General features: G+C 33.0%; 1 protein-coding gene across 1 annotated transcript; it reads right to left on the bottom strand.

The window, feature by feature from the left end:
* Positions 1-3,859: 3,859 nt before the first annotated feature.
* On the bottom strand, positions 3,860-8,565 carry LOC110877509 (glutamate receptor 3.1). The gene is made up of 5 exons (XM_022125660.2): positions 8,281-8,565; positions 6,973-7,244; positions 5,924-6,248; positions 4,842-5,218; positions 3,860-4,332 (listed from the first exon to the last, which is right to left on the bottom strand). Exons 1-5 carry the CDS (start codon positions 8,447-8,449, stop codon positions 4,048-4,050), a joined length of 1,428 nt encoding a protein of 475 aa, XP_021981352.1. The 5' UTR covers positions 8,450-8,565; the 3' UTR covers positions 3,860-4,047.
* Between the last annotated feature and the right edge of the window lie 4,887 nt (positions 8,566-13,452).

Raw genomic sequence — 13,452 nt, forward strand, 5'->3', positions numbered from 1 at the left:
GTGACTGCCATTGTTTTTTATTGGCCCTTCAAGATTCATTCATCTTCACCATTCCATGACTTTCCTCCTTTGTAGCGTGAGCTTCATAACGCCTGCAGATTCCCAAACTGCACTCACATCCCTTGGAGCGATGTGCGGGGCGTGAAAGAGGGTTAAAAAAGCAATGTGTTAAGGGGAGTGAAAATAGAGCAAACCATTTCACACAGCCTAATTAAATACTTAAATTACACTAGTTAAGTTCATTTGTCACCCCCTCCTTTTGGGACCTTAGATTTTTTTAGCTCACACTAGGTTGGTTGCTTTGATTATTGAGCAAATCGCTCTAGCTAATCGAACACACTGCTATTTCAAGAACACTTCGTTACTTTCCTGACTAGAAGTTAGGTCGAGTTATTGTTATTGGTCGACTACTAACTTTGGCTTGGGCGCTGGTCACACATATACCGATCATGGTCGGTTATGATGGTGTGCGAGGAGGACTTCCGCACAAGGCCCGTGATTTCGAGGGGGCACGAGATTTTTTTAAAATAATTTGATATATATATATATATATATATATATATATATATATATATATATATATATGTGTGTGTGTGTGTGTGTGTGTTAAATTTTTTAAAAAAATTATAAACACATACCAATTACAATATAAGCCCATTATCAAATACTTTTTAATGGTTTATAATTTATCCCACTAAATATTAGGTTTATTGGTCCAATACTAATACTAATATGATTTTAATAAAAATCATAACACATTTCGATATATATATATATATATGTATATATATATATATATATATATATATATATATATATATATATATATATATTTAAAAAAATTGTAAACACGTACCAATTCCAATATAGGCCCAATATCAAATACTTTTTAATGGCTTATAATTTAGCCCATTACACATTAGGTTTATTGGTCCAATGCTAATATGATTTTAATAAAAATTATAACACACGACGGCAAATTCATGGACTCCGAGAATCTGAAAGAACGAGACGAACAAACTCATCAGAGTAACGAACACTTAAACATCATCACTTCATCAGAACTTCGTTGAATCACTGGGCCTGGGCTGATGCGAACAGAAGATTCAGAGACGTGAACAAGGACAACATCGATCAGAGAAGAATGAAGAGTTGATTCAGCAATTTGGTAGATCGCGGTCATTTGCAAATAACGATGTAAATTGTATATTAAGCATACTAGAGAGTTCCTATGAAGAGTTGATTCAACAATTTGCTATGAAGAATGCAAGAAGAGCTTCACGAATCATTGGTTAGCTATTAACTTATTAGTTATTACGGTATGTAACTCATTAGAATACTACGATTTTGTCATTATCATAATTGCATTGTTTATCAATACTACATTTTTTTCATTTTTGTAGTTATACTATTTATCGTTAAACCAAATGGGCACATTTTTCGAGCTCTAACAAGGTATGTGAATTCTCAAAGATGCCACTTATGCCAATTGTTGGATTATCAACCGCATTCTCATCCCTATTCCAAATTTCACATCAACAATAGATGAAGTTATACATAATACTAAAATTTTCATACATAAAAAAGGAATATTAACATCTTACATTTTTAGTTATAGACTTACATAAAAAAGGAAAAGTCGCGTTTGCGCGTTCGTTCGCCAATCAAGGTCAAAGAAAATTAGTGTCGGTAATCGCGTCTGCGCGTTCGTTCGCCATTCAAGGTCAAAGTCGCGTTTTTCGATCATTATGCGTTTTGTGACGTAGGGAAGCAAAATAAATTCACAAAATTAAATTCATAAATATAAAATATTTGTAGAAAATCTGTATTTGTCAATGTTTTCAGTATTTGTTCGGTTTCAATTCGTTTTCGTTTAACGTTTAACATATTTTCCGCAAATCACCATTCGCGCATTGTAAAGCCTGTTAGCCATTCCTAGGCATACTAAAGGCCTGATTTAGTTAATTTACATCTAATTATACTACTATAAATCGTCCTAATGTTCGTTTTACGCATAATTAGGAGTCGTAAATTACCGGTTGTCACAGTTCTCCCTTTTGGGATTTAATATATTTTTGATGTCGGACTTACACCTAAGTCCTAAATCTACTGTTTAGTTGAGTACTGAGGTTGTGCTGACACAACTTGTCTAACCGGTGAGTTTACTAATTGTATTGATGCAATGCTTAAATTGTTTCACAATGCGATAAATGAAATGTTTAACATGCATGATTTAAACGTATAACATGCGAGCATAGTTAAAACACATAAATGCAGACAATAAATAATTATTAATATATATATATTGCATGAAAATACAATTTTTATATTATAAGTGGCATTTAAATTAGTAAAAATTATATTCAAGGATTTTCCAATAATATTCTGGAAATTAATTATTCTACGAATCTAAAGAAATTAACATGAATTTTTAGAAGGATTAACATCAAAATTTCATCATAATATAAGTCTAGGATAGTGATGGAATAGTTTAACTGGTTTAATTTAAGAAAATATAAAAATCCCCAAATGCTTAAGGATCCTAGATTTAATGAAATCTAATCGAACTGCAACTACCTTCTATTAATAGGAATTGATAGAGGACTTTTGTAGAGTTTGAAAATAAAGTTGAATAGGCTTATGAATTACTCCCTCCGTCCCATTAAAAGTGTCATATTTTGAATTTTCAAAGTCTTTATTTATAAACTTTGACTTTCATTATATATTTTTTGTGTTATATAAAACTTGATGAAAATTAATCCGATAAAAACACTTGTAAAACACACTCAAATCATATAACTTTCATCAAGTATTATCTAACATAAACAAAATAATTTAAGGTCAAAGTTTATAAATAAAGACTTTGAAAATTCAAAATATGAAACTTATAGTGGGACGGAGGTAGTACCTCAAAAGACTGAGAAATGAGTCCGAATTGATTAAAAGAAGCTAGGAGCCCTAGAAGCGGGTTCTTCAAAATTGAATAAGATGAGAGTGATTGAGATGGAGTTTTTGCTCAGACATGTTAAGTGGTTTTCAGGCAAAGAAATGCGTTCATGATCTCAATCTCTATGAAAACTCGCCAATTATTATGATTTTGAATTAGGTTTTAAGGGATTATGAATGATTTGATGTGTGTATTGACATGGAAATGATGTATAGATACATAAGAAATGCTCAAAACCCGAAAAAAAGTCATAAAAATTGAGATTAATGGGAATTGCAGGCTGTAAATTGACCAAAATCGTGAAATGAAACTATTTCGCTATAGGCTCCTTTGCGAGTCGCAGGAGGGAGGATGTGCTCCTCCACGTGGCACGAGAGAGTGAAGAATTCAGAATTTAATTGTTGACACAACTAGTCCCTTGAGTTTGGTTTAAGCTAAAAAATGTACCGTTTAACAAATATAACAATTCCGATGACACATGTAAAGTATGTATAACTCATGTTAAAAACAATCACATAAGTCTCAAGATGAATAATAAAACATAGAATAATCAAATTTTATTGCATAAATAAGGATCCAAATTACATCGAATATGAATACAAGTCGGGTTACAACACATTGATCACACTAGACCCACTCTTAGCCATTTAACCCATATTGTTAGTGATAACTCGCAACCCAATCCCATTTTCAATCATGAAAAATGAGATGTTACACTAAATTAGTTATTATAATTTAACGCTAAGGCTGTGTGTAATGAGTTTGCCTGCTTTCATTGACTAGAAGTTCATTCAAGTTATTGTTATTGGTCGACTGCTAACTTTGGCTTCACTTTGGGTGCTAGGTCATGATCGAATGGTCACACATATACCAATTGTTGGACTATCAACCGCATTCTCATCTCCATTCCAAATTTCACATCAACAATAGATGAAGTTATATAAAATACTAAATTTTTCATACATAAAAAAAGAAAATTAACATCTTACATTAATAGTTATAGACTTACATACATAACCTTAGAAAGACATCTTACCAGTCATATACTAGTTTGTTCTAATCACTATGCCAAATCAACTTAAAGAAGTCAAAATACAGATCTAATTCTCGGTTGATATGGGAAGGATTTTGTTCTTTATACTCGTACTCCTGATTGAACTTTCAGACAAGATTATTGCAACTATGGTCAATATTCCTGTGAAAATGAACAATCCAATAAAGCTATGAATATCAAGACTTTGTGGAAGAGCTTGGTTAGATTGTGATCCATTGGGAACATCAAACCTAAAATATTTTTCCTTCATTTCCTTCATAATCTCACTTTCAGTTATATTTACTACTGCCCTTGTAAAGTAGTTTACTAAAGGAGAGTCATGAGGGAAAGCCTGAGACAAGTAAAATATGAAATTAAGAGGTTTATTATAACAATGTATACGAGCAAATTTACATTAAATATATAGTAGTAGATAAGAAAATATAGCAAAAGAAATCAGAAACTTTTATAGAGTGTCCATACTGAGCATAACAAAGTGAGAGAATCAGTTGTCCTTTGTTTCATTATTCAGTTTTGGTTTTCATATCGGCGTCTAAAATTTAATATTGGAAATTTAAAAAACGTAGCCAGGAAGATCCTACTCGTACTCATAGCAGGTTATATATTTATGATTATTGGTAGTTTGATTTGTTGAACTTAGAAGTGGTCGTATGTATCAATTTAGTAGAGAGTTTTTCTTGATCATTTTACAAATTATAATAACAAATATCAATCCTCAAGTTTGACTATGAGCACATTGACTAAGGACATAATTTAGAAAGATAACAACTAATATAAGGAGGAAGAGATGAAAATGTCGATGGTACACAATACATACATGACAAAGATTGAGAGACTCACAAATGCATGTCCAGACTGCTGGTTTAATGGTCCGACCTTCATATAATCAGAGCCGTACTTAGCCAGAAAGAGGTCGATATAAGGGAGCTCATCAAAAACAGCACTTATGCTACCATTGGAGAAAGCATTTTTATATTCTTCAATGCTTTTAAGAGCCTTGAGATGCTTGCCAGAGCAATTGTAATTTTGAGTTATATAATTATCTACATAACCACCATATTGATATCCTGCATTTTCAAAACTTGAAGGCAATTTTGGACGCAATTGATCGATTGTCAACCATGAGGACAATGTAGCTGTGAAAATCTGAACTATTATGAATATCATACTTAGCCACGTGATAAGTACAACTTTAGAGTTCTTGTTAAGTATCTTCCCTGCAAATTGAAAGTACTTCAATAAATAGAAGAAATAGTTTCTATCTTAAATCTAATGCTTTCCTGAATAAATGTTTGTATCGATGTTTGTTGCTAGTTTATTTCCGACTTGTTTTAATTAACTTCTTTTAAGATTCATATCGATTCATATAGATTAGAAAGGAAATTTTAAAAGGGTGCAAATTAATAGATTAGAAAGGAAAAAAAAATCATCCCATTTGATGACTAACCACTTTATCATAAAGGCTTAGATTAGAAGGAAAGTGATCTCTTTGTAAGAAAACTCAAATAAATCCCATCCAACCATTACTCAACCCTAAACTTTAAACCCTAAATCATAAACTCAATGAAATAAACCCTAAACACCCTAAACACTAAACCTTAAAAGTTATACCCCAAACTCTAAAAGCTAAATCTTAGAGGCTAACACCTAAAAATTAAATGTTAAAGCTATGCCATAAAAGTTATTCTCAAAACTCTAAAAATTTAAACCCTAGACCTCAAACGTTAAAACTAAAGTACAGAAAAATTCAACTAAAATATTAATCGTTTGATAGAGTTTTCTCATGATATTCTACTTAGATTAGAAGAGAATGTGAACAACTTTACCAAAAACCTTTTCTAAACTAAGGATTTTATTGTAAAGAAAAAATTAGCATTTAGTAGATACATTGAACAACTGTAAATCTCAAATTAGGTAGGTACCTTCATAGAAGAAGAATGTCGAAATTGGAAACCAGATGATCATTACGACTTTATGATGAATTGGGACTTTAAATTTTGGATTGCCAACACGGTATTCTAGAAATGCAACTGCAAATCCAATATAAATACCTGCACCGACTATCACGATCCATAATCTCCAGGTAAAAGGTTTCAAGAAAGTCCACAAGGTTTGGTTCCATTCATGTGTAGCACGGACAAGCATATAGAGTTCAGCGCCCTGATAGGGAATTGTAAAATCATAGAATGGTGTTCGACTAGCACGCACTGTAACATCACCAGCAACTGCTTGACAAGACTCCGAGGGCTAGAAAATCAAACATACACGAGTTTATAAAGTTTTCATATAGTGTACTGTCTAGTGTATAATAAGTATACATGTTCTTTCTAATCTTGTTCATACTATCAAACACTAAGGGAGGTTGGAATCTTGTTTTGTTTCCTTTTTTTTCAAGAATTTTGTATGTTCTTCTGATGTTCCTAGAAAACTATCATGAGTTTTTTTCATTCCACATGTGTTTCTATGGCTATTATTTACATTTTTGACTTTGAGAATCTAGACAAGCATTCTTAATTACATTTAAATATATAGTTATGAAGCAATAGGGAGGGGATCATGAAGCAATAGGGAGGGATCATTTTAGAACGCATTTTTTTTTGTATGAATGCACAAAATAAATAAGAGTCCTAATTTTAATTCCTCCTTCGTACTTTTAATTTCTTTTACTAATTAAAAACACATTTTTAGTTTACTCATATTAAAATCATCAAACTAATTTGTCCATATACTTCTTAATTTTGTACGATTTACTTACATATGATTACTTACACGTGTGTAGTTTTGTCCATCAATAAACAACTAAACTACTTTCTTCATATTTCTTTTTATATGAAAGGATAACTGATACTTTTATACTACTTTTTATTCTTAAATGATTTAATATTGGAATTTTTCTCTATATATAAAGTGCTAAATTCAGCCATGCATCCCATGTATATATATGTATGTGTGTTTTATGGGAAAATTGTACCTGATTTCTAATCTGCTTTAGAAGGTCATCATATGTACCATTGCTTTCCCCGTTTGCATTAACGAAAGGTTTGAAGATAGGCTGAATATTGAAAGGTAAGACATGCAATACATAGCAGAATATCGCTATGGAGAATCCACCTTCAAGTTGTGATTTTTGGTTGACTTTTACCAACTCAGTAAAGCCTGTTTTGGGCACCCAGACAAGTAATTCTGGGCATAAATAATCTACTTTTTCTTGTTTGGTTATCTTCCATTCTGGACCTATTATGTCTTTCATGGGTAATCACATATCAAAACCAACGAAAACTTATACTAACAAAGAAAAATAAACCACCTAAATACATATGATGAAGTGAACTTTATTTCACTAAAAGAATTGTAATTTAGTGACGTACTTAAGATGACAAATAGGAGTGAATATCTTGTAACTTAAGATTTCCTTAAAAAGTTCAATTTTTTTTGTGTCAATATTTTTATTTCATTCCAATCATCAGGGCAAATTACATAAGGATAGCAGGTAGACGAGCAACAAACTGCGCCGCCATCCATTTCTGAATAGAAAACCCTAATCTACTAAAAACAAAGCCCCGCCCTTGAGGAAACCCAAAATGACAATATTTAACCATGCTTTTCAAACTATGTGTAAAAGTGAGACTTTTTATTTCTAGAATTTATCCTTTACTATTGGAAACCACAAATCCATATATTAAACAAATTTTAGTTACAACAAAAAAAAAAGAAGAGATCAAAACACGTTTGCACGTAAGACAGTAGCATAAGGAACCGTTGCTAAACAGTAAATATGGTGTTTATGTACCTTTAAAAAAAATTGGTGAAACTTTGATAAACGATAAATGTGTATTTTCAGTATTTTGACTTCACCTCCTTTTGTGTGTTTCAAAATATTCAAAAACACTTGATATTTTTTTGTAACAACATACAGGGCCGGCTCAACGTTTGTGGTGGCCAAAGCGAATTCAAAACGTGGAGCCCTTTACAAAGAAAAAAAAATTGAATTAACATGATCAACTACAAGAAAACTTGACAGATTTACACTTTGTTTGACATAATAAGAGGAATAGTTGTCTAAAGGATTTGTGTGATTTAGTTATAAATATGAAAGAGATAATGCTAAGCTCCTCATTAAGATATGACATCACTAAGGAAATTAGATAATTGCAGGACAACATTGGTCTTTTAGAGGGCTAAAGAGGCTGTTCATTCGTTAAAAAAAATAAACGCTGAAAATGATTTATTGCATAGCTACTTAGATTCGAACCAGAATCTTCACAAGTTGTCAACATACCTGCACATACATCTACCCCGCCTCCAACATGATATTCCTCCTGGAAAGATAGTCTCTTATGGCTTGACATATCTTGCAAGGTAGTTACTCTTGAGGATGTGACAACATCAACAGCACAAAGCATACAAACAATTTTAACAAAGGAAACGATATGCTTTGTGTGTTCCATATTGTTTGTGGTTATTCTGAACTCATCAACCGCACAGAACAATGTGTTTTTCTTTTTTTTTTTTTAATTTCATATTGTAGTTAGTTATATAGCGATTCGTTTGCCTTTCTGGCCTATTTATAAAAGTCTAGTTAACTTGAGTCAAGCAGAATATTCATACGAGAGTTTATGTTAAAAGGAAATGTCGGTGGTCCCGCTCTCTTTTATATATAAACTAGGTTGCTGCTACCCGCGCGTTGCGACGGGAAACTAACCTTTTTTTAGAAAGCAAAAGTAACCATAGTAATTATGTTTGGGTTACAAATTTCCAGTAAAATAACATAAATCAAAATTATTTGAAACTATATGCAAAAAGATGAAACATGTAAAAAAATTATGATGTCATAACGAGAAATCGTTTAAAACTTAAAGTAAAAACTTTTTTAAAGTTCGAGGGTTGTAGTGTAATGCGGTTTTAAAGGAGTAATAATAACTTTATCAAAATTCATGCGACGTGTGATAAATTTGTTAAAATTCAGATGGTAAGAATGAAATTTGTTTTAATAAACTTAACAAAATTTAAAGGGGTCAAAATGTAAGTATCAAAACTTTTATGGTTAAAACATATTAAAAGAAAGAATAAAGTATCTTTTATGATGATTATAAATGATACAAAAGAATTGAGTATATTATATAAATGACATAGAAAAAAAAGGTTAAATATATGGGTGTTAATAGCATTATTGTAATTAGAAGCAAAATGGAGACTTAAAACATGTACTGTAGCACCATGATTTACTATAATATAATATAATATAATATAATATAATATAATATAATATAATATAATATAATATAATATAATTATAGAGTTAAATGTCATTTTAGACCCTATGGTTTGGGTCATTTTGGTAGTTTATTTCAAAATTTTCATTTTTATCCTGTGGATTCAAAAAGGTTTCACCGTTGCCATTTTAGCCCACTAGCTTAACTTCATCTATATTTTCTGTTAACTAAAACGGCAATTCGGTAATTTTATATGTACTTCTATTAACTAGAAAGGCAATTCGGCCGTATAAAATGACCGAATCGCCCTTCTCGTTAATTGATGAAGTTAATCCAGTAAACTAAAATGGCAATAGTGAAACATTTTTGAACAGAGAGGAAAAAAATAAAACTTTTAAACTAAACTGATAAAATAACCAAAATCACATAAACTAAAATGACATTTAACTCATAATTATAATTAGTTTAGTTTTGAAAAGTCAAAGTATTTATACTTTCAAAGTGTTAATACACAATAGGCCAGGGCTAACTTATTTTTAGGTTTTTATTTGATTTTCTCTTATTATTTAAATCTAGTGTTTTTTTTTTAATACTTTCACCTGTAAGGGTGAATGGGGGACTCTCGGTAACCCCATTCGGTGACCCAAGTCATCTAACGGGAACACCGCTGCCATCAACGAGAGGAATCACATAGGGGAGCAAGATCGGTGAGAGCTTGCCGAATGAAGGAGGGAGAGAGATGGTGGGCCACCCTTTTTTCAACCAATCAAAACATTTTTTTTTAATAAAAAAACAAGGGGAGTTAAGAGGGGAGTGACGCCATCAAATTGAGGGTGTGAGGGGAGTTAAGAGGCGAGTTGACGTGGCGCGTGCTGATTGGCCGTGCGTAAAAGAGGGGACTCCCCTAAGAAGGGAGTGCCCCGTTCACCCTAAGTATTTAAACTTACATTGTTTTTTGTGAGGAGCTAAATACCATACAACTAAACCACTAGATCTTGGGTTACAAGGCAAAAAAAAAAAAAAAAAGAAAAAAAAAACATCCTAAATTTTCTAAATATGAAAACAACCCAAATTTAAAAAACTTTATAAAATGTCATTCTCAACTCTTGGGTTCTACGGTTTCAAATTTAACCTCCCCAAATTTAGTATTTAAACTTACATTGTTTTTTGTGGGGTGCTAAATACCATACAACTAAACCACCAGATCATGGATTCCGAGAAAAAAAAAATCCTAAATTTTCTAAATATGAAAAAAAACCCAAATTTGAAAAACTTTATAAAATGTCATTTTCAACTCTTGGGTTCTACCGTTTCAAATTTAACCCCCCCCCCCCCCCCCTCCAATTTTCATTCTTTAGCCTAAAAAGAAAAAAAAATTATTTTTCACGTGGTTACTTTTATGTACATGTTCATATAAATTCATGTTTCGACTTAAATTTTTTGAACGAGTCAAGCCAAATATTATGTGTTTTTTAATGCTTGTTTTTATGTACGTTTTTTTGTTGTTTTTTAAGAATTCATAACCATAGCTCTCTTACGGTTTCACAAGTTATACGAAAGAGGAAACCTTTCACAGAATGTATTGTTGCACAAAAAGAACCGAAGGGGAAAGATCCTATCATAGAACCAAGAATATACCTAGATAGTTTCACTATATTTGGGAGATACCGAAACAAGGAGACATGTAAGGTTCATACAAGTCAAAATGTTATATATTTTAAATGTTGTTCTAGGTTTAAGTATTATTTGCATTTTATTATTTGGACACTAAAGACATTGTAATACCTGTATTTTAGTCGTTATCGATCTCTTACACCAATTTTTATTATTGTATTCTATATTAGCATGTTTTTATGTATGCATAGCTATCTTTTATCATAATTATGAGACTAGTATTTAATTAACATTAAGGCCCCCGCGTTGCGGCAGAGGCATAAAACCATGCAAAGTAGCACCAATGCCACACCACTACCAGCGATCGACGCCGGAAAACTCATAAAAACAAAATAAATAGAAAGGGAGAAAATAAAACCGAATGGAAAGCATATGTAAAATCGTTAAACTACGCACACCCATTGCGGCGTGTTTTTATGCGAAAAATTTAGGCTGAAATGTAATGCATAGAAAAATACCTAAGTCGATCTAGGACCCATGCGTTGCGCCGAACTTCTCAAATGAGAAAAAATAGACGAAAAAACTTTGAAACGCACACGCACATTTTGAGCGAAACGTAAAACAAAACCTTGTGAAAGATGAAAACTATGGGGGCCAAAGTTGAAAGTAAAAAAAGTATTGGGGTTAAATTGCAAAAGATGAAAATCTTTCTGCTAAAAGTAAAAACCAAAGGGGTTAAATTGAAAAGATAAGATGTCTTGGGTTAGAAGTGAAAAATATTAAAAACTTTTTTGAAATACCCCCTAAATATAGGTAATTATTTATTTAAACTACCTATGTTATCATACACTAACCTTTTACATTGAAAATTTAAAACACTCAGACCCAGCCATCTAGTCTATATACGTTAGAACATTTTATGAATACAACATCGGTGGGGGAAAGTTCACATGTATCCCTGATAAAGGTGATAAGTTAAGCAAATTAGACCGGTTTCTAGTTTGTCTTGGCTTTATGGAAAGATGGCTGACCGCTTCGCTTATGGCCCTAGAGAGAGACGCTTCGGACCACCGGCCTCTTATTATGTCTACCGTCTAGTCGGATTATGGACATATCCCATTCAGATTCTATAATTCATGGTTTGAATACCTGGGCTTTATGGAGTTCGTAATTGAAGCATGCGGTATGTTTTCCTTTTCAGGTCCTGAAGATCTTTCTATGGCGATAAAACTGAGATGGTTAAAAAACAGAATCAAGACATGGGTAGTAGAGGAGAAGTGCAGAACTGAAGGGGTATATGGGATAGAAAAAGTCGGGTGACGAAACTTGATAATCTGGCCGAGAATCGGCTATTGGAGGAAAATGAATTACGGGAACGGTCTGAGTGCAAAAATTATGTGGCGGAACGTGATAGGCTGAAACAAATGGATACTCGTCAGAAATCGAGAGCGAGATGGGCTATTTACGGTGATGAAAATTCAGTTTTGTTCCACCAGATTGTTAACTCGAACATTAGCAGCAATCGAGTTAATGGCCTTATGTTGAATGGGGTTTGGGAGACAAATATGTTGGTTATTTAAGATTCATTTGCCGCTTTATCTTCGTCTGTTACGGGGTTTGGGAGACAAATGAATTACGGGAACAGGATGAGTTAATGACTTGATCAAAAATTCATTTGCCGCTTTATCTTCGTCTGTTACGTTTCCTGGTTGGGGGTCATCGTCATCATAGTAGGTAACGACCGCTCTACCTTCATCCTCCAAAATCATGTTGTGAAGAATGATACATCCGTACATCACGTTTCCAATCTGATCCATGTCCCATGGTCGACAAGGCATTGCCAATATTCGCCACCTTTTCTTCAAAACACCGAATGCTCGCTCGACGTCTTTACGTGCAGCCATTTGGACCCTGTTAAACTTTAATCTCTTTGGATCTATGGTACCGTGTTTTGTGAATGATTTTACGAAAACCCCCCACTCTGGGTAAATCCCTTCAACTATACCCATACACATACTCAACCCCGTTTACAAAGAAAGTTCCTTTGGGTCCTATACCATTTACCCGATCATTGAAAAGGGGCGAGTGGTTTATGATGGTAATATCATTATGTGAACCCAGCATACCGAAGAACGCATGCCATATCCAAAGATCTTGGGACGCAACCGCTTCAAACATGTTGGCTGGAATCCCGTGAAATCCACTCGTGTGAGCGCCTTGCCATGCGGTAGGACAAAGTTCCCAAGGCCATTTCATACAATCTAAACTACCTAGCATCCCGGGTTGCCCATGATAATTTGCGTAATGTTCCAATATTTGTTGCATGTCACTAAACGAGGGCTTTCTCAAATATCTTTTCCTATAAAGTTCTAAAATACACGAACAAAAGTTGTGAAGACTTTCTCTAGCTACACGTGCAGACATTTTTAAATAGTCATCCATAATGTCCGAACTATTGCCGTACGCTAACTGCCTAAGTGCGGTCGTGACCTTTTGCCACGTACTAAATCCTAATTGCCCGGTTACATCCGGTTTTTGTTGGAAATAAACATACTTCTCCTCAAGATCTCTAGATATCCTTAAAAATAAGTTTCTACTCATACGAAAGCAACGCCTAAACATTT

The sequence above is a fragment of the Helianthus annuus genome, chromosome 9 (genome assembly GCF_002127325.2).
Source record: "Helianthus annuus cultivar XRQ/B chromosome 9, HanXRQr2.0-SUNRISE, whole genome shotgun sequence".
Classification (NCBI taxonomy): Eukaryota; Viridiplantae; Streptophyta; class Magnoliopsida; order Asterales; family Asteraceae; genus Helianthus; species Helianthus annuus.